The 21,006-nt window shown below is 38.5% G+C and overlaps 1 protein-coding gene across 5 annotated transcripts in view; it reads right to left on the bottom strand.

Moving 5' to 3' along the window:
- LOC105834973 (neurexin-1) overlaps positions 1–18,908 on the bottom strand; it is a 421,734-nt gene extending 402,826 nt beyond the window's left edge. For 3 of the 5 annotated variants that reach the window (XM_036290354.1, XM_036290356.1, XM_036290358.1), the window contains exon 1: positions 14,497–18,908. In XM_036290354.1, coding sequence (XP_036146247.1) covers positions 14,497–15,102 — 606 coding nt within the window. In that variant the 5' untranslated portion in view covers positions 15,103–18,908. The remainder of the gene's footprint in view (positions 1–14,496) is intronic. The other 2 variants (XM_036290357.1, XM_036290359.1) reach the window with 2 other exon arrangements.
- Between the last annotated feature and the right edge of the window lie 2,098 nt (positions 18,909–21,006).

Below are 21,006 nucleotides of genomic sequence, written 5' to 3'. Positions count from 1 at the left end.
TTCTCACTTAAAGAACTTTTTATCTGATTTTTATAGAAACAAGTCCTGAATGTATGAACGATGTACTTTACTTTTTCCATTATCCAAGCAGATCATGTTTTATCAGTATTAATAAAGTGCGTTATCGGTATTATTAACAAGTCGTAGTTGCTTTAAAAGAAAACGTAACGCACAGATCCTTAATTAACAAAAACAACTGTCACGTTTACTATTATTTGTACCTTTAATTGTCACATGATAAGTGTCAAATTTGTAGCAAACGCGCATAAAAGTTTCAGGAAATGACAATCCGATCCCTGACGTCGTGCCGGCCTCCCTTTCGCGGAGAGATTCACGGTCGACAGGAGGGAGAGCCAACATTTATCCGCTCGCGCGATCCACCCCCTCGCGATGATTAAGTTGTCCCCAGAGTTTTATCCTCGAAGGACGGGGAAAAAAAAGTTTCACAGACGAGGACATGAACTCCCTCTTTCCGCTTAGGAACGAAGCGTGCTTTTATCTTCGATCACGTTTCGCGCCGCGCGATGCGGTCTCGTTTGCGCAAAGTCGAGCGAGATAATCGATACGTCTTCGTCCGTCCTTCCTCGCCACCTAAAGCCGTCCGGGATGCTATTTCTCGCCGCTCTCTTTGCCCTTAGTTGCCGCGATCTTTTATTATTACGCACGTCCAAGGCTAAGACGAACGATTTGCGCGACACCATTTTTCTCTCGTCTAGCGAGTCGCGATACAAGTATGACAAAAAAAGCGCACAAAAAATCCACACAAAAAAGTTGCAGGCTCGAAATAAAAGGTCTATATTTGTAAAGTCTCTTAACACATACTCTCAATGAATAGAAATTTTTTTTTTTCTAGATTATCTAAAACTAAAAATATATTTTTCCAACAAACTTCTAGAAAATAACATTTTATGCAGACCGTGTTTTATTTTATTAATGTTTGCAACAGTTACATGGTAAAAATTTAATATAGTCGACGCAATGTATAATAGTATTTGGTTTGGTGCCCATAACACTGAACATTCGTCATATTTAAGTAGTGGATGAGATTAAAATAGATAAAAAATGCTTTAAAAGCGTCTCACACTGAAGAAATTGAAAATAGCAACTACTGAGTAAAATTATGTCAATTAAATATACGTTTTGTATAACTTAAAATAATTTTTATCAGTAGTACCAAACAATACTTGGAAAAAATAAAATTATTTTTATTTGTATTAACTAAATATTTAATTGGCGTTGTTTCACTTAATATTTGGTATCTATTATACTTTTTTTTTTTTCATACACACAACATGCATGTTTTAAAGCACTTCTAATTTTTATCAATTTATTTTCAATTTTTATAATCGCCGAAGAACAGTTTGTTTCAAAGTTTAATCTTTTAAAATTACATTTTTCCAAATTTGTAAAAAAAATTAGTCCTAATGTAAATTCAGTAAATCTCATTTTATATATTTTTATAAAAATAAAAAACCAACTACTAATCTATCGTTTAGAAGAATTCTCTTTGAAGTTAACAAGATCCTCTTGATGTCAACTTTACGCCTTCCCTTTAAAGAAGATTACTAGAAAAATAAGAGAAAGATTCTTACATTGAGAATACAATTTTCCAATGCATTTAAATGGTTTGACTTTTTTCGTTAAGGTTCTTTTCTGTATCTGAGACAGACAACTGATTTATTGATTCTGGAGCTGAACTTAAATTATTTAATTATAAATATGTGCGCGTTTCCATATATAAATAAAGAGTACGTGTAGGTAATAGAAGCGCGATTCTAGAAAGTATATAAATAAAAGCACAAACATAAATAACGTACGAGCGACCCAGAAATAAAGTCTAAATAAAAGCATTTACGCTATTTCAGAATTTTCACGTGAAGGAAGCCCAACGCCGTATATAGTAACTCTACATCGTGGCTCCGATCACAGTAACTGCGCTCGACATTATGACACTTTAAAATATGCACTCAATATGCGAAACACACTCGCGCGCGATATTAATGACCGACTGTAAATATCTGAATTGTGTAGGCGGGATTATGGGGTGCGCTTGAATCGATTTCCGATCCGGCACTCAGCCCCCGCTGAGTTATACGTCCAATCGCTGACATTTCCCTCAACGAAAACGTCTAACGGACCGGGACATTGACATTGCGTTTCAAGTTTCGGGGCACAAAGGCTGTCACCGCTACTTCGCGCTACGATTCGTTTTTAAGTGAACGGGAATATCGATCGCCGCCCCTGCGGCGCAATTCCCCGCGCATAATAACGCCCTGAATAATAATGCGAATGTCGCAATGCAAATTCTCGCCGCTGCCGCCATGAACGCGAGCCACTGCGCTGTATGCGAACCATAAGTAATTTAGAGTAACGACCGATTAATGCGAGCGGCGGCGTCGCCGTGAAACGTTCACCCGCACGATCGGCACGGCCGACTGTTAAATCGTCGAAAGGCTCGCGTGTCAGCGAAGATTTTCATTTTTGGCAGTTGACGATCGTTACTACCACCACCCCCCCCCCCCCGTTCCTCCCGTTCGAAACGGAAATTAATTCAGTTTTGCAACCACTCCCCTTACATTTGCGCTTCCATCCTCTGCTCCATTCCCTCCTCCTCCCTCCCGCCCCGGAAACCATCCCGTTTAAATGCACGTCTGTCCCATCCGGGACGGACAGTAAAACCGCAGCGACCTGCGCGCGCTATAAAGGGCGAAAGTGCTGTTTTAATTAAGGTAAAAAAAAATTTATATACACAGGAGCTCTAATTGCGCGGGTTTATTACGACCGGATTTACGGCCGAGCGCCGGACGTTTCCGAGTTTCGCATTATCGGTGTGTGCTCGCGCGTAAAAGAAAGAGAGAGAGAGAGAGAGGTGGGAGGGAGGGAGGGTGGGTAACGCTCTCTTCTATCCTCAATATGCAAAACGGGTCAGATCCACCCCAGTCCGCGCCGGCAAAAGACGGAAACGTGCCGGCGAATTTTTTCCACGATAATTAACCGATCTCCTTGCGGATCTCCTGTTAATTTCTGAAAATTAAATTCAGCAGCCGCGCGCGGCCTTAATTATGTCATCGATTGTCCGCCATCACGTACTCGTGAGGTGGAGGGGAGGGTATGTAAATGACCTGGCTGTAGTACGCGGTCTCGTGGCAGCGATTTCAACTGGCAACTGAATCGCAGGAATTACGTACGAGGGGCGCCGAGTATAGAACAGTGTCAGCTAAGTAAGCAGAGAAAAAAAAGTCGACGACACAGATATCGATTGTAGAAATGCGATTATAACTTGATAGTACGACGGTACGCTTCGATTATACCATTTATTTTTACGTTTCGCCGTAAATAAATCGATGATGCCCGTGCAAGTGGCACAAATCGAATTTAGACTTTAATTTGTGTCAGCCTCTTCGCCCGCCCCCTCCTCTCCCATCACCGTCAAATCTCCCGGCGAAAGGGACCAGCGATAAAAACTGCGCGATTCCAAAATGTTAAGCGCGGTCACGTTACGTTGAGCTTCCCTTTTTTGTACGTGTGCGTGAAAGCCAAAATAACACCGCGTGCATTTCTCGCGTATCGAAACCCGAGGGGGGGTGGAAGGGGAAGGGGAAATTTGCACCGCGCGCAGCGCGTTTTTCTCCCAGCGTTAAAATATTTTCGCCCACACGAGTGTATCGAAACGACAAATAATGCAACGGTGAAATTGATAAATATGCAAAGCCGCTTATATGTTTTATATGGCGGCCGTCGGCGGATAATTCGAGCATAAACAGGTGATAAAAATTAATTAGGCGCAGGGATCGTTACAGAGAAAAAAAGAGAGGGAGAGAGAAAGAGAGAGAGAGAGAGGAGAGAGAGAGAGAGAGAGAGAGAGAGAGAGAGAGAGAGAGAGTCGCGTTGCAAACTTTTGCAACGGGCAATCCCACATTTACGTAACGTGCAGCTTTCTCGTTACGAGACCACATCGCGCGTCTCGGTACATTCGCGCGCATTCATTATTTCCGAAAGTGAGGTGCGCCAATGTATCTCCACCTCGGCGTGTGCGGCGGAATTTCGTTCAGCCACCCTCATTAACGAGTTTCTCGATTAATTATCGCGGCGCGTTTCAGCCCCGCTCGTGCACACGTCTGACCAAATATCACCGCGACCGAATATTACTTCGCGCCGAGGAAACGCAAGTGTCAGCAGACATCTCAAACGTATCGATATAATTGACGTGATTCGAGTCTGTCGAGTCTTCTACACAGATTTGCACTCGAGTTGTACGAAGATATAGCGGGATTCATCACGCGGGAAGAAGAATTTTGCTCAAGTGTCTTTAAAAATTTAGCTGGATATAAACCTGAAAATAAATTAAACAGACTATTAAAATAATTGCGTAGGATGTTTAAATTGATTCGAACGTCGAAACCTTTTGCGTCAAGCTTTAATTCCAATTATTTCGTCGATCAAAATTATTTGCAGATCTGTATTCCGCTGAATCTTTCAATACTTTGGCAAAATGGTTCCTTCCGCATGGCCGAACTACCTTCGTAATATTCGTTGGGTACGTTGCAGTTCTGCTAAACGTGTATTCAGCACAGGAAGCGCACGTTACCTCTTTTGCATCATGATTTTTGTCGCGGGGGTATGCTTAATGTAAATTATATTGACACCGATTCAACACGGGCGTATTTTGCGTCCCGGAATCGTGTTTGCTACGCGGCGGAATGTGATATCGTATCTCATTAGCTGCAAATCCGCGCATTCATTAATCGTGGTAGTCAACGTAATAAACGCTGTGTGTAGTCATTTACGTCACTCAACGCATGATTACATGCAAAGAAATATACGGCTGGGCGACAAAAAAGCCCCGCGATTACGTCAGGCAGGCATAATTAATTAAACGCGATATTTTCTATTGCTTAGACATTCGCGTCTTTCGATTTACAGAGCGATTTCGAGGATATTAGATCGGAAAGCAAAAAGAAAAAAGATAAGTGTGATTAATAGGACGATAGCGTTACTGTTATAACAACTTTTCCCTTCGACGTTGATTGATAATTGCAAATTAATCGTCATCATGATCAGATTTTTATCCTTACATTTCAACGAATAACAAAAACCTTTTCAGACACTAAATGAAGTACATTTTAATAATATATCTCATTTATAAATTTATTTATTAAACGACTGCAAGAGTTCATTCCAGTTTTATATTGAAATATCAATAGTTGATTTATACATAATATAAGTTTTCTAAATTTAAATGCAGAAAAATCAATGTATCATCCACTGAAAAATAGTGGATGAAAAATAGATACTCTGATCTCTTTGTGGTATAACTATATCTATAATCAAGTACATACTTTTTCAATGATAATATACTGATTCCAATTAGTTAGAGTTCTTGATCGAAATTAAAAAAATAGTAAATAGGAACCAAATATTATACTTTCTACAATTACAATTAGTGAAAATACACTGACTTTCAATAATATACTTTTAAGTTATTAATCAATAAAATAAATACATTGATTTCAATGATATAATATACTAATTCTATAAGTATCTCTAAATCACTAAAAGACAGTGAATAGTCACTAATTATCACAGCTACACTACTGCAAATCAGTGGAAGTAAACTGAATGCTATTTTGAGAATAGTTATAAGTATAGCACTGCAAATCGATCAGATTTCACTGATCTGATTTCAAATATAAAATAGGTCAATTATTACCGATATATCACCCTTTCTGAATCGAAATTATTAAAAGACAGTTAACCCTAATTTTACACCTGAAATAAAATAAACCCCACTGGTTTTTTACTTTAGTTTTTTGCTTAGCTACATGAATTTTTGTACTGTTTTAAAATTTAAATTGCTCCAAAATAACTTTTAGACATTATTTTTGGAAGTTTAAAGAATGTTGAAAAATTTTTTTGAACCAAAATGTTTGATAACATTCGAGTAATAACCACTTTAAATGACTGGAATGTATTACACCCCTTGTGTAGAATATCGAATTATTTGATAGTCTGTAGGATTAGGGTTAGTGAAATGAATCAAATATAAAACGCATTTATTTAATTTTTTTAATTCTATACCGTGTATATATGGTATAGAATTTAAAAAATTAAATATATATATATATATTCTAATTAAGAAGTTGAATAATATTATAATGTTATAACATAAAATAATGTACTTAATAAACTTTGCAGAAAATTTTAATAAAAACGCCTCATACACAGTCAGTTCATTACAAATTTTATTGCACTAAAGTTTTTGTTGCAGCGTTACCAGTTTCAATTCTCAGTTTCTCTTTATGTACTTTTCACAACACTTCTTTTGAGCATACACTCTAGGCATAAAATACACTTTTAACTAGTAAATTTAAAAAGAGTCTTTTTTGTCGACCTTCTTCAGATACCTTAATCATTCTAGTTGTAAATGTAATACTGAAAATCAATAAAATATTTACTAATTCAGATTTCGAGGATAAAATGATAAAATATGTCAATTCTATTATTGAATTACCGGTACTCGACGTGTCACTTTACTCATTATCGACATAACTGAAAGACAATGAATTGTCACTGACGGCTATTTTAGTTTTAAGCATAATAGTACGATTCAGTAAGATTTTGCTGATTCCAATTTAAAGAATAAAGTGATAAAATGTGTCATATTAGCTATTATATTGAATTGCTGATACAGCAGCAACTTTCTGACTCAATATTTGCGGATTTGAATTTAGTAAATAAAACCGAGTTTACTAAAAGAAATTAAGTTTACTTTGTCAAAATTTTGCCAACTATTTTCTAACACGTAATTCTATTCAATTATAATATTTATTCAAACAAGCAAATTAAAAACTTATTTAAAATTAAGGCGCTCAAAATCTTCTCATATCTCGAATAACTCGAGATGGAAACGGCTGGTCGGTGATCACTTCGCAAGATTATTCTAATTATTTAATGTCTCAGGCAATACAAACTAATTTCACGTGTGAGTGACAGCTAAAGTTCATTATCCTTTCTGCGAATTAATGCAAAATATTTCATACAACGGTTTTGTAACTTTTAATGAAGACGGATTTATCGAAAATTAGACTTAAATTTGATTATCCATTGTTTATAATTATAAACGTTAACGGAATGCATTTCATTGATATGCACGGACACTTCCTGCATTTCGCTGTGTGCTGTGCGCGACATGTTATTTTCATTCGGCTCGAGTGCGACGGCGCGCTTTGCCGTGTCCACCCAGCAATTTGCACTGTCCACCGTACTTGTCGCTCCACATTATTATCCGATAGAGATCTATCTTGGCTGCTTACCGTTCTTTGAAACGCGACTATTATTAAGGCCACCTGCGCGCGTATATGAAACACACTCGTGAGACACACGCGCATTCCTCGAAATGATACAACGTTACCGCGAAAACGAATTCCACAGTTCCGCCGCCGTGCAGTATACTACTCCCCGTGCAAATTAATTAATTTATCTTCTCGTTTAATCCGTTTAATCACCTAAACGGCGACGAACTGTAACTGCCTCGCTTGTTCTCTCTCTAATGCTCTACGGCAGCTCGGCAAATATATCAGGCGCTAAAGACACGCTTGTTACCGTTATTAAAGCGCGTCTCTTGGACAATATCCTTTTTATCTTGAACTTTTTATCTCAAACTAATTTCAATTTGCACACGTCAATGTGCATTTTCCAATGTGCAAATTAATTATTTTCAATAATCGCGCATTATTATCAATTCAAACTCTCGAATTCCTAAGAATTAACTACGTAAGAGGGTAAGTCCCTCCCCCCTCCTCCGTCTGCGATTTAACATTGGCGATTCTCGAAATCCAACGCAGTGCGACAAATAATCCATTCTCTCTATTTGCTCAACGACTGTTTAATTCACTCTATGCGCGACACAGTCCACTGTGTAACAGGTAACGACATAATTGCTTCCTACGAGTAGTAATTGCCCGGTTTTTCCGCGACAGTCGTTTGTAGCAGACCGCTGATCGCGTACTCTACTCTCTCTCTCTCTCTCTCTCTCTCTCTCTCCGCCCACGTACGTCTGGTAATCGCTTTTCGTGCCGCGCGTACATTACGACGTTAACGACAGAAAAATAATATTAATACGGCGGAGAGGATGGCGCGGTTGGAGGGACGTTTTGCGTGGAAAAACGGTGATTTTCTAACCGAGCGCAACAACGTTTGTCCTCTCCGAGCTCGCGCGAAGGGATGTAAAACGCAAGCGCGCGCCGTAATGAGAAAATCAAGATGAAATTTGAACGAAAGGGTCCATCGAAGAATGATAATTAGCGCTGATTTCTGCTACGCGCATTCTGTTGCAACTCGATGATGAGTTTGCAAAATTTTCCTCGCGTCTTTTCATTTAATGTATAATAATTAGCAAAACGTGCTAATCAATTTTAGATAATATAAAGGTAAACTCCGCCATAATTTTACAATGTGCAAAAAAAACCACTTTTATTCTATTATTTTTAAATAGTGTTTGGTATGTTACTTTATTGAGCCTTGAAGCATGTAACACTATCGACATTAAAGAAGATACGTAACAAAAATTTTATATTATCAAAATAATGAAGCATTGATCATCTTTCACAACCTTTAGGAAAAAAATGGTCATAATATTATAAGATAGTTAGCCATACTTCATATATTTGACAAATACAAAATTGTACGTAAAGTTATAAGTTTTTTTAGTATTTTATAAATATAAAATAGTAAAAAAACCTATAACTACGTATTTAGTTTTATTGCCACATATTAGCACATATTTAATTTTATTAACATCTATTTAACTCATTATCAGTACTAAAAAACATCTATGATACATCAAATTTAAAATATTAGCACTTAATTCTCGTTTTTTTAATAAAATGTATACATAACACATGCATTGTTAATTATTATTGTCTTTTGAGCTATCTTATCCAAACTGCGAGAGAAAAATAGTCATTTATTTCAAAAATGGAAATAAAAAATATAATCACACAATGCACATACCTTTGTTGTATGTCTAACGTTAATTGTGACATCTCAACTGTAATTTATTCAACGTTGTGGCAATTTTTAATAAACGCATAAAAAAACTTTGCAGACAGTAAAAGTAAAAACGTGATATTGTTATATTGAATAATATACGCACATGAACTATAGCAAATGTCGATTATCTTCGAAAATAATTACAAGAACACATTATTTAGCAATTATTGAAGAAATTATGGTCATTTACTATCTTCCACTCCGTATGGCCTAATTCACCCTACATAATTGTCAGGAAGTATTATACATTCCGCATACATTTCCTAGTAAAGGAGATAATTAAACAATTATATAAGTTATTCACTTCTTGCGCGACTGATAAATCCAGGTTATCTATCTACGCTGCCGTAAACGTCACCGTATGGATGTACGGAGGACGATAACGTCGACCGGGTTACATCGTTGTACTCGCATGGCAATCGCATGGCGATCCTCCTGACGGATATTCTCGATTTGTCGCCTTATCTAATCGTAAGCGGATGCGCGCCTCGTAACCACGCGTGTGGCCAATCGAGCAGCAAGGTGACTAAATTCACGAATACGTGCGCCTTACTTGATCCCTCAAACAATAAGTCCGGCAGCCAATCACCTGAACACCAGAATATCTTTGCATATAAAATCAAAGATCACAAATACGCCTTTGTTTGTTATTTTTTAATATTATTTTTATTATTTTCTATTATCATTATTTTCTAATTAAGATAAACTAAGATACTTTTTTATAACTAAGATCTTTTTTTTTTTTTCTAAATTAAGATACTTTGGCACGAAATTTTAAATGTATGTACGTAAATATATCTTTGCACTGTTCGAATAAGTAAACGTGACAAACGACATTCGTATGCGTAAGAGCGAAATGTCAATCTGTGTGTTCACCAATATGTCGAAATGTCGGCCGTCATCGTGGGAATAACAAGCATGCCCGGCCGCTGTTTGCTAAATACGACGAGATTACTTTCGGAATGGGATACAAGATTCCGGGGATACTTGAATAAAGCGGGATACATACATCCAAAGAGTGGATGGAGGAATTCTTGGCAGACGGCCATTGGGAGAAATATGAACCGAGCTTAGTTCCACTGTAACACATAGTAAATTCTGTCATGTGGTGCCAACAGACAGGCACATTGAAGTAGAGTATACTGTACATAAAGTGTGTAAAAAAGGAAGAGACTCATCTCAATTCACTTAGACACGCTGAAAAGCTGATATTGATATCGATAAAATCGTTATCCAATTAAGAATGCATTTCATTCATTTTTACAAATGTATTAATATTTATACTTTAAATAAATTATGTGTACACATAAAAGTTGCGTTAATAACATTCTATTTTTACCAATCAATGTGTTTATTTACTTTATTACTTTTTATTATTATCAATAATAAAAATATATAAATAAATAAATTTTTTGTTTATTTGTCAAACAATTAATATCTGCATCCCAACAAAATTTTATACATAAATTATCTCTTAAAATACTTGTTTGAAAAAAAAATATATTTTTTTATTATTTCTCAATACATCTCCACATTAGACTATATTCCGACTTCTCATTAAAATAATTTTTACTTCAAGTAGAAAATCGCTATCGACAAACTTTTTTACGTTACTTCCAAATACAATACAGAGCAATCTGTAAGTTTTCCATAAGTTTAAAAACAATTGTGTAATCCTTAAAGTATTACAACATTCTTAAAACAATAATTAAAATAAACAATCAAGGTTGGGAAGTAACGCGTTACTTGTAACGTCGTTACTGTCACCGTTACTTTTTTTCTGTAACGATTTGGTAACGCCGTTACTTTTCTTTTTTAGTAACGAAAAAATAACGACGTTATATTTTCTTTTGTAACGAGTAACGAAACGCAGTTACTTTTATTATTACTTTTAAATATAAGGCCGGTACATAAATATGGAAATACTTACCGTCTGGTAGAAAGCAAAAAGACTAGAGAACAGGAGAGAAAACTAATTTTTTGCATCTAAAAAAAGAATTCATCTTAGAAGATTTCTTTTTGCATCTAAAGAAGAATTCATAATTGGTGACATAAAAAAGCAATTATTTAAAAAATTATTTTGAATTCATTGTGCTATCTGGATAATAGGTATATGAAGTAAACGTTTAAAGTGTACAAAGTATATAAAAAATGTAATATGTAATGTATATAGATATGTACTGAAAATATATAAAAGTATTTAAAGATAAATATCTTCCAATTTTATATTCTGTACATCTTAGTATCCTATTTTATAAATCTGTCTTATCATTAAGAAAAAAGTAACGAAAAGTAACGATTTTTCGTTATTTTTAAAGTAACGGTAATGAGTAACGGTAACGAGTTGCTTTTTATCGAGAGTAACGGTAACGGTAACGAGTTACTTTTAAAAAGTAACTTTCCCAACCCTGTAAACAATTATTTAAAAAATATTAGAAATTAAAATAACGGTTATTTCGTAATTTGTATATTTTTATATTTAACTCGACATAAAAAGCGGAATGCGTTTTATATCATAAAAAAAGTGAAAACTAATCTTTTGAGTTTCTGAATAATACACCTAAATTTGAACAGATTCTTTCGGCGGACAAGTGCTCCATCGAAACTCTTGGTAGATAGAAAGAGCGTTAAGGGCTAAACTTTTATCCGGTAACGGATTATCCACCTGCTAATTATTGCAGGCACAAAAATCGACGGTGGAAAAGCACTATTGTCCCGAAGATGTTAACCTCCGGACAACGGAGGGAGTATCGATCGTCGGAAGTGAGCAATAAAATAGCGCGGAAAGAAAGAGGGGGGAGTGGAGGGAGGGTCTTCCTTCTCTCTAAATGAGAGAGATTTATTTTTAGTCCCTTGTGTACGCAATTCGCGCTAGGGAAAGTCACGGTTTTATATGCTGACGGAGCAGCACACGCACGCGCTTCTCGCGTAGCGCACATTCAAGAGGAATCTCTCGATGAACCTGACTCAGCTATCGGCCGCTCGGCCGTGTTGCACACGGCCAATGACACCGTTGGATATACAACGTGCATTGTTCTGACCAGCGTGTATTGATTCTTTAGTAGAAGACGACAACTTCCGTGATCCGCATTTCACATTGTCGCAACGTTAATATTGCGAATGCGACTATAAAAGGGATGAAAAAGTATATAAAAATGAGGGAGAAATTCGGTCAATAGCGATGCGTGTACTTTCTTTATTAATCGTGTCTTTTTAACAAGACGACAGAGTCTTAAGTACGAAAGATCTTGTACGACAATTATCATACTAATTATGATGCTAAGTATTATGCGATTATCGAAAAAATGATGCGCCTCGATGCGCCTCAAAAGTACAATTCATGTGTGACTGGAGAAATAGTCCACATAGTCAATATCAGATTGATAAACAATTTGTTCCGCGTCATGAATTTTGAGATAAACGATTCTTCTGTTTTCCAATCTAATCGCCGATAGGATGTGCGGTCTGTTAACAAAATCGGACTGTCCGATAACTCGTAATTGGCACCCTCCCAATTTGCCGGCGACCTTCGGTCTCGGAGCGAACAAACCCTTTCTCTTATATTTCGGTCACGTACATCACGGAAATGCCCCTTTGCGAAGAAGTACGCGTGAAAATAAAAATTGGACCGTATGATAGATTACAAGCGACCGGGGAAACAATGAAGAGAATACATAAACGTAATTTTCCATAGTGTTAACATTATTCTTGTTTTTATATTTATTACAATCATAAAACTAATTGTTTGAACACAGAATACGGAAGTTTACTTTATGCTACAAATTTATCAAATATTTTTATTTTGGAGGAGAAGGGGGAAATTGGATTGAAAGAGGAAACTTTTGCAAGTAATACAGTTCCATTAAGGAAATGCTGGAGTATCTTTCAAATTTCAGGGTTGATAATGTGGAGTCATTCGTGCACATCAACAAGATTTCATGTGTATAATTTTGTTTTTTTAGATTTAGAAATCCTTTTTCAGAACTAAAGTATACGTATTAATATCAGTCCGTAAATTTTATACCAAAAGTTTTTTTTATATTGCTCTACTTACGGACATTTCACGCTCATGTAATCTAAATTTTCGTAGTATAATTTCGTCTCAATTAGACGTCAAATCTAATTTTTGAAACTCAACATTGTTTATTCTTGTCGTCTACCAGTCTATAAATTCGAATCTCATAGATAGATCTACAAACCGTAGATCTCTTACATTAACCAAATATTATTATGTAACAGCTCTAGACACCACACTCGACTAAAAATATTTAAATATAGAAGTATTCAAAATTTTAATACTCAATTTTTGTACTCAAAATAAGTAATAATTGCTAGCCAATTTGATACTATTTAATATTACATTTTTATAAAGAATTTATATGTGGATTCCTATAAGAGTCTTTCAATCCGATAATATCGCAAAAAACAGCATGTAATGCGACTGTAATATAAAGATTAGATTATGTCAGATTTGTTTTTAATAGATTTTATACGAAGAAATTATATAAATGTATAAACTATGGATTTCTAAGTCTTTAGGTATCAAAGCAGATCACGTTTTTATCAATATTAATACCTTTTAGATAACAAGCTATCAAGATCATTTTGACATCTAAAGGACATTTAATAACGTCTTGACGTCAAAATGACCTAGTTTGTTACCTGAGACAGTTTAGTTTCCACGAAATAAAGGAGTGCCGCTTTGGACTTATACTAGTATTGGCCATCTTCCTCTAATGTTAGTAGTAATAACCTTATATTTATTGTTCTATTACCAATTATGAACAAATTTATAATAATTTACTATAATTTCAAACATTAATATAGTAAAACAGATCAAGATATAGATAGTAAAAATAAATATTTGTATATAGTAAATAGTAAACGTGTATAGTAACGTAAATAGTAAAAGTAACCACAATGCAAATATATAACTAGTTTGGTTAACATTCGCTTATTAGCAATAATAATAATAATAATAATAATAATAATAATAATAATAATAGCTGTAATTTGAATAGATAAAACAACTAGAAATATACAATTTATAGCGTCAAAAATAGCTCATGAATGAATTACAGTCGAATTATGATAATTACAACAATTGTTTCTCTCTGTGTAAATAAAATAAATTTTTAGTATCCTTGTAATGTTTTGGACAATTAGTTTCGCAACTATATGTACTGTTAACAGGAAACTTCTATAAATATTAGCGAAAAGAGAGCAAGAGAAATAGAGAGAGCCATGAGCTCCTTGGTCGCGAATACGCTGTGAAAAATTCATAAAGTTTAGATTCAACACGAATCTAAACTTAGAATCTCTGCGTTAAAGACTGTGTACTTTCCGTAGAAATTTAAATAGTCCTCCAGACCAAGCAAATTAAAAAGCGAACGTAACGTCAAACAAAATGGTAGTAAAAAGAGTAGACGAGTAGTTTCCGCATACCTTGGCGTCCCGACTCTTCATCTCCTGCCTCCTGGGCACAGTATTCTCCCCGTCGGCATACACGAGATTCCTAATAAGTCCGTTGAATCTGGGCTCGAATATCACGCTAGGCAGCGCCAACAGCGTCAGCTTACTGTTGTACCAGCTAGGCATGCCGCCCACATAGACGTCCGAGTTCCCAGCGAGCTTGCCGAACTCGAACTCCTTGCCGCGAGACGTCGAGACCGCGCCGAGCCCATCCACGGTCAGGGTAGTGTTCTCGTTGCACCTGGTGATCTGCACCTTATGCCAGTGGCCGTCGCCGAGATCGTGGCCGACCGTGACGATCTGCGCCCCGCCGCCAAGGTTGTATCTCAGTCTGAGAGCGCTCTCGACCAGCTTGACCTCGAAGAAGTCGTAGGTGCCGCCGTCGTCCGTGTAGAGTAGCAATCCGTTGCCCTGCTCGGTCTTGAACTCGAATTCGAGGGTGCCGTTCAGGCCGGCGTTCCATTTACGAAATTGCGCGTAGCTCGTCGCGGAGCCCTCCAGCAAGAAGGACCAAGCCATCTGGCAGGCGAGTATCATCACCGCCAGCCGCAGCAACGCCGGCAAAAACGTGGGACGCATGATTCACTTGCTTTTGAACCTCTCGCTTTGAATCTCCAGCTATATCCTGCTCATCCGCACAGTCGAGTCCTCGTTCTAAAAGTAGTCCGTCACGCGCTCATACGCATCGCGCGTGGGCACTCGAGGCGTAGGTGCGTGACGTTGTTGGCCACGTTGTTGCACCACCCGGCTGCACGTCCGTGAGCACGTGAGCACGCACGCGCGAATCGTGCGTGGGCTGGGTGTGTGATATGCGATTTTGTGCGAGCGTACGCGCGCTGACGCCTCGTGCGTACTCCCCTGTGCGTCCCCCCTCGCTCCTCCTTTCCTCCCCCGCCCTATGCCGTGTAAATACTCGCGAGTGTTCTCGATTGGCGGCTCCTTGAGTGAGCTTCTCTCTCTCGTGTCGAACCCTCACCGAACAAACTCGCTGTATATCACGGGAGCGGGAAAGTCCTTGCCAAATAACCGTCTCGGAAAATTAATCAACCCGATAGCGTTCGGACACGTACGTTCGAAATTGTGAATTTATCTTCGTTATTGAATTTCGGGATCCCCCCTTTTTAAGATATAAGTTACAGTGATAAATGCTTATGAAAATGTACCTTGATTATAATTATCCGTAAAATGATACTCTTTAAAATATCTTATATTTTAATGGAATTATTATAGTTAGCAAGAAGATTCGTTCGCGAATTATTTTCACAAAAGTGTCGATATTTCTGGATATGTCTTCAATTTCAAGTTCAGTCTGTTAATTGGACGCATCAAGTTTTCAAATAAATTACCTCCCGAGTTCACCTCTAAAGATACCAAGAGCGCAATGAGCGAATCCACAATACCCTTTTCTCTCTTTAACGCGCGTATATATAATGCACACTAATCGATCGGTGTGCAACGAAAAGTTTCTTTTCGAAGAGCAAGAGTTTCTATCTCACACGTTTACTGTATTACGATTTGAAACCAAACCGAGCGATTAAGACTAGAACTAGCTATACTTTCCTCCAAAGAATATCAGTTAGGTTTTACTACTTAGCGCACGCTAATTTGACCACTGCAAGATGCAATCTCCCTGTACCAGCATATAATATTCTTACATCAATCGATGTCAATCATTCAGTCACTGAAGTGTCTTTAACGGGGCAGAAGAAGTATCGACGTTTTGTCTCACAGAGCGGACCTTCTTCCTTCACAATATGCCTGTTCGTTCCCGGCAAGACCTTCGATGCGAAGATGATCAATTATTCCTTTCGAGCTCGTTCCACCGCTGGAGTCGCTGTCACTGACGTGTCGAAGATATCGCACAACCAACGAGGGACAAGTTAGTTCTTCTCGGAAATCACAATGCAAAAACAAATCAGCGTGCAATACGTTGCTTGCTGAGAGAAGGTCTTTCAATTGCGTACTCGAGAAGGTAAGGATATGGACAGTTCAATGAAGATCAGACGTTAGCGCGCTTCTTCCTGGAGCTTCTTCTCCTTAGAGAGACCGCGCACAGCAGGGTGCGGGTGCAGAGACAGATAAGCACCGCGACGTCGAGATATCGACACTCGAGGATGGCCGATCGTCTCGACGAGCGTCTCGAGGGTCGCGTTGCGCCACGAGACTGTGACACACTTTCACCCGCGGCTCCGCTTCACGCGGGAGATACGGCGCGGCGTCTCGGGGAAGATCGAGCAAGCGTCAGGTCCGAAATGCGTGGCGTGGAACGTCACCTGGACCCACGCTTCATCCCCGGCGTCCCGAAGGTCACCGAAGGGACGTAGGGAGCGAGCGAGAGGGAAACAGTCGTCCCAGCGACACGACCTCGACCTAATCACGCGATGAGCACTTTCACCACCAACGGCACACACACCAGGCTCTCTCGTGTCCCTCTCCACCCTCTCTATATACCGCCGTCCGCGACGCAGAATCGCGCGCGCGAGAGAGAGAGATGTCGGAGGCCGCGATGTCACCGTTTTCCCCGTTGACGTACGAATGGCGCCCAGCGTACCACGCACACGCAACGAATGCAGACGGGAGGCGCGCGCCCGCGGAGGATCCCTCTCGTCGGCTCGGAGCAGTCAGCACGACTACGTTACTCGCTCGCGGTTCACTCTCGAGTCAGCCATCCGTTCGTATCGCGATCGATCCGGCCGCGCGCTCCATTTTTCCTTCTCTCTCTGTCTTTCTCTCTCTCTCCCTCCCCCTCTATCTCTGTCTCTCCTTCGCTCGTGCGCGCGACCGCACTTCCTCTCGCCACCCGGAGGCCTCGGCGAGGCCGAGCGTACACGTCGCGGGGCAACCACGCGCGCGAACCACCACGTAAAACCACCGTCGTGACTGGCTGTGATTGCGGTTCAGTAGACCCCGTTCCCGGAGGTGGATCGACCCTCTCGACGGCTCCCGGCTTGATACTAGCCTGGCGAGACGAAGCGACGCTCGGTCGAGACGTCGAGCGCTGCCGACGACGATGGTGCGACGCCCCCGGCATGACGCCGACGCCGACGACGGCGTCGACGCCGACGCCTCGCGCCGTTCCTCTGCGCAGCCGCGCGTCGAGGGAGAAGACCGAAGGAGGAAAAGAGGAGTTGTGCGCGCGGTGCTGCTAGAGGGTTGTTCTTCGTGTCGGTGCCTACCTGTCTGTCTGTCTGTCTGTCTGTCTGTCTGTCTATCTCTCTGTCTCACTGTCTGTCCGTCTGTCTGTCCGTTCGTCGCTGTATAACACGACGGGACCAGGTGAGGGCCGCGAAGGGAGGTCGGAGAGGTGCACTTGGTGCGTACCTCGGGCCGGGAAGGGGTTGCGCTTTGGAGGTTTGCTCCTCCAGCGGGAACGTTAGAGACGGGAAGTGCGGAAAAATTGTCGATCGAAGTACGGAAGGAACCCTTAACGCGAAACGCGATCCCGGGACTACTGATCCACACGAGGAATACTGATATCTATGGATCCGTGATCGATACCGACAGAGAGACGCGATCGGGATACCGTATCGCAAGCTCGTCGACCATGTCGAATATTCAATTTTCAATTTTTTATATCGACGAGAAAGAGAGAGAGAGAGAGAGAGAGAGAGAGAGAGAGAAAGAGAGACAGATATGTGGAGCTCGAAAAGAAAGACGAATTTTATATATTTATATCTGGCTCTTGTTAGAAACAGGATACAAAGTTTTTTACTCTCTTCTATTAAAAGATGCGAGATGCGAAAGAAAGAAAGAAGAAAGAGAAGAAGAGAGAGAGAGAGAGAGAATCATATTAAAACCATATTAAACTATTTTATATAAATACGGTTATTATTTAGAGTTAGCCATACACATATCTCACGTTTATAAAATAAATTAAAGATAGAACATTAAAGATAGAAAAACTATCCTGCATGAAAGAATATTGCGATATTTTCTGCTTCGCTGACTTCACTCGCGCTTTATTTTAATATAACTCGAATACCCACACGAACGGCATTCCAAAAATGTGACCAGTATAACAAAAAGATTATCAACAATTCAATCCATTTTTGTAACTGGATCTCATGTTAATAAATAAAGTTATTTTACCTGGAGAAGCGAATAGTACAGTTCCCGATTTGCGCTGTAAGTTCGACATTTGACGAGACGGCAAAAATTGAACCGTTCACAACGATACGATACTACAAGAAATTTAATCAAATTGATTCGTTATTTATTAAACATTCTATGTCCTCTAAAGCGTAAAGAACTTTGTTGCAAATTAAACATTAGGTACAGTTGCTACCAATATAACAGGAACGAGAAGAAATTGTTAATTTCACTAAATTTTTCAACTTGATTAAGTTTCTTCAATTTAACTATTTATGTATTTCAACCAAATACATAAATACTTAAATTAAACTTCGGGTATTTTATATATTTAAGTTAAATACTTGAACTGAAGAAATTTAATCAAATTGAAAGATTTAAGTGAAATAAACAACTTTTTTTCGTCATTGTAGACGCCTACACAAAAGTAGGGAAATAAAAAATAGTTGAAAAATATTTATAAACAATTGAATAATAGAACGACGGAGGCGAGAAAGGAGGATGGGTGACGGTGCGAAATTTGGTTGTCCAAATAAAAGAAATGTTATCCGAAACCAAGAAGATGCTGCGCAAAAGGTACCACGTAAAGGTGGGTTCCTCGGACCGAAGTGATCGAGGTGGAATAGGTGTAGGTGTCAGTCGAAAGGTGAAAAAGTGCTGCGACTCGATGCTGAGAAAGCACCGTGTGGCCGTTCGGCAGAAAGCGCCGATCCGCAAGGACGATACAACACGAACCGAGAGATGGTGTACGGCGATTTCGCCTGGTCAGAAGTACGAGGAGCCGTCGAGTGCTTTCAACGTCGAACGAAGTCGACGATTTTTCGATCGCGTTGCGAGGACCGAGCTCCTAAATGTACGGTTCGCGCGCTTATAATCCATCTTGTAAAATATATAGCTTTGTTAAAAACGAGGATTTTGAGTAACCGTTGATCGTCTCGATGTTGCCTTTGTCGATCTTCCCTTCCGAAGAAACTTCTCGGTTAATTATTACAAGTTGGTAATTCTGATTACAACTATTCCTCCACGTGCAACGGAGTTACGTTTCGAGATTTCGGTTGTAAATTGATTTACATTTTATGTAACTAAAACATTATTTATGCAAAATAATTATTTTATCACAAATTTCTATTTAGATAATGATAAAACAAAATTCTAAAAATTACAATTTTTAATACAATATTTAATATTATAAAAGTAACATTAAGTATAAACACAAATGAGTTTTAACAGGTGATAAAAAACAATACTATTTTTTATTGTAACTTACAACATAATAATTAAAACTTAAACGATTACTTTACGATTTTGTAAATAAAATTTAAAAATATGCAACAAATAAGCTTTATGAGACCCAATATTTATCTTTGCTAATGTTAATTACAGTAACAAACAGAGATACAGTTAATAAACACGTCATGTATATAACAAACAAATGTTTCAACCTTTGATGCCTCTATTGAAATATTTACATTTGATTTAAACAAATTACGGTATTAAGAAAACGTCGCAAAGGTTAAATTAAAAATATTATATGATTTGATATGTTAAATTATATTTGATCTAAGCGTTAAATTATTTGATAGCCTAAGAAAAAGAATTACTTTGCTATATTTATGCAAACACATAGATTACATAAACTTTTGAATTGTATAAGAATAGATTTTTGAGAGCGTTTCTTGCGCGCGTATACTTTTGACGCTTTTTTATATCTTTTATTAAAAAAGTAATTTTGTTGCGTATAGATTACATAAACTTTTGGATTTAAATTTTGCATCGTCTCTTCAGTCAGCTTCAATCAGTTTTGTAAATCGACTAATTAACTTTTAACAAATAGAAATGTCACCAAATCCAAAAATTCGTGAGAATAGTGATAAGTTATAAAGGGACTCCTGTACTTTCATCGGACTCGCACTGAGCCTTGAGAGTAAAAATATACTACAGGTGGAGAGGAAATGGACCATTTGTCACCAATTATGACAGTTGGTTATCATTAACGCTAATTTAATGCCCGTACGCCTCGAGATAATAGCTCCCATTAGTCCGTGTCGTTCGGTATAATTAACACTTTGAGTCCGGTGGGGGTACACTGCAAATCCCATCGTGATGTTAAACGCTCTCCGGATTCAAAGTATTAATCAACGTTGTATATATTAATATCACATCTATATAAATCAAGGGGGATACGTATCAGGGAGGCTGATACATTTTCTGCCGGATTATCATTCTTGCTGAAAATTCTAAAATCACAGTCGTCACCATTTCTCTTTAGATTCTCTTTAATTTCTTTTTTCCAACTGTCGATCCGCCGCGATTGTTGACTCGATAACGACGTATTAGACCCGCGAGAGTAATTAGGTTGTTCGCTGAAGACGGCACGGTGGCCCTTAAGTCGTC

Source organism: Monomorium pharaonis, chromosome 7 (assembly GCF_013373865.1).
Source record: "Monomorium pharaonis isolate MP-MQ-018 chromosome 7, ASM1337386v2, whole genome shotgun sequence".
In the NCBI taxonomy this organism is placed as follows: domain Eukaryota; kingdom Metazoa; phylum Arthropoda; class Insecta; order Hymenoptera; family Formicidae; genus Monomorium; species Monomorium pharaonis.
Note: the sequence above shows the minus strand (reverse complement) of the source record. Positions and strands in the feature narration are given on the sequence as shown.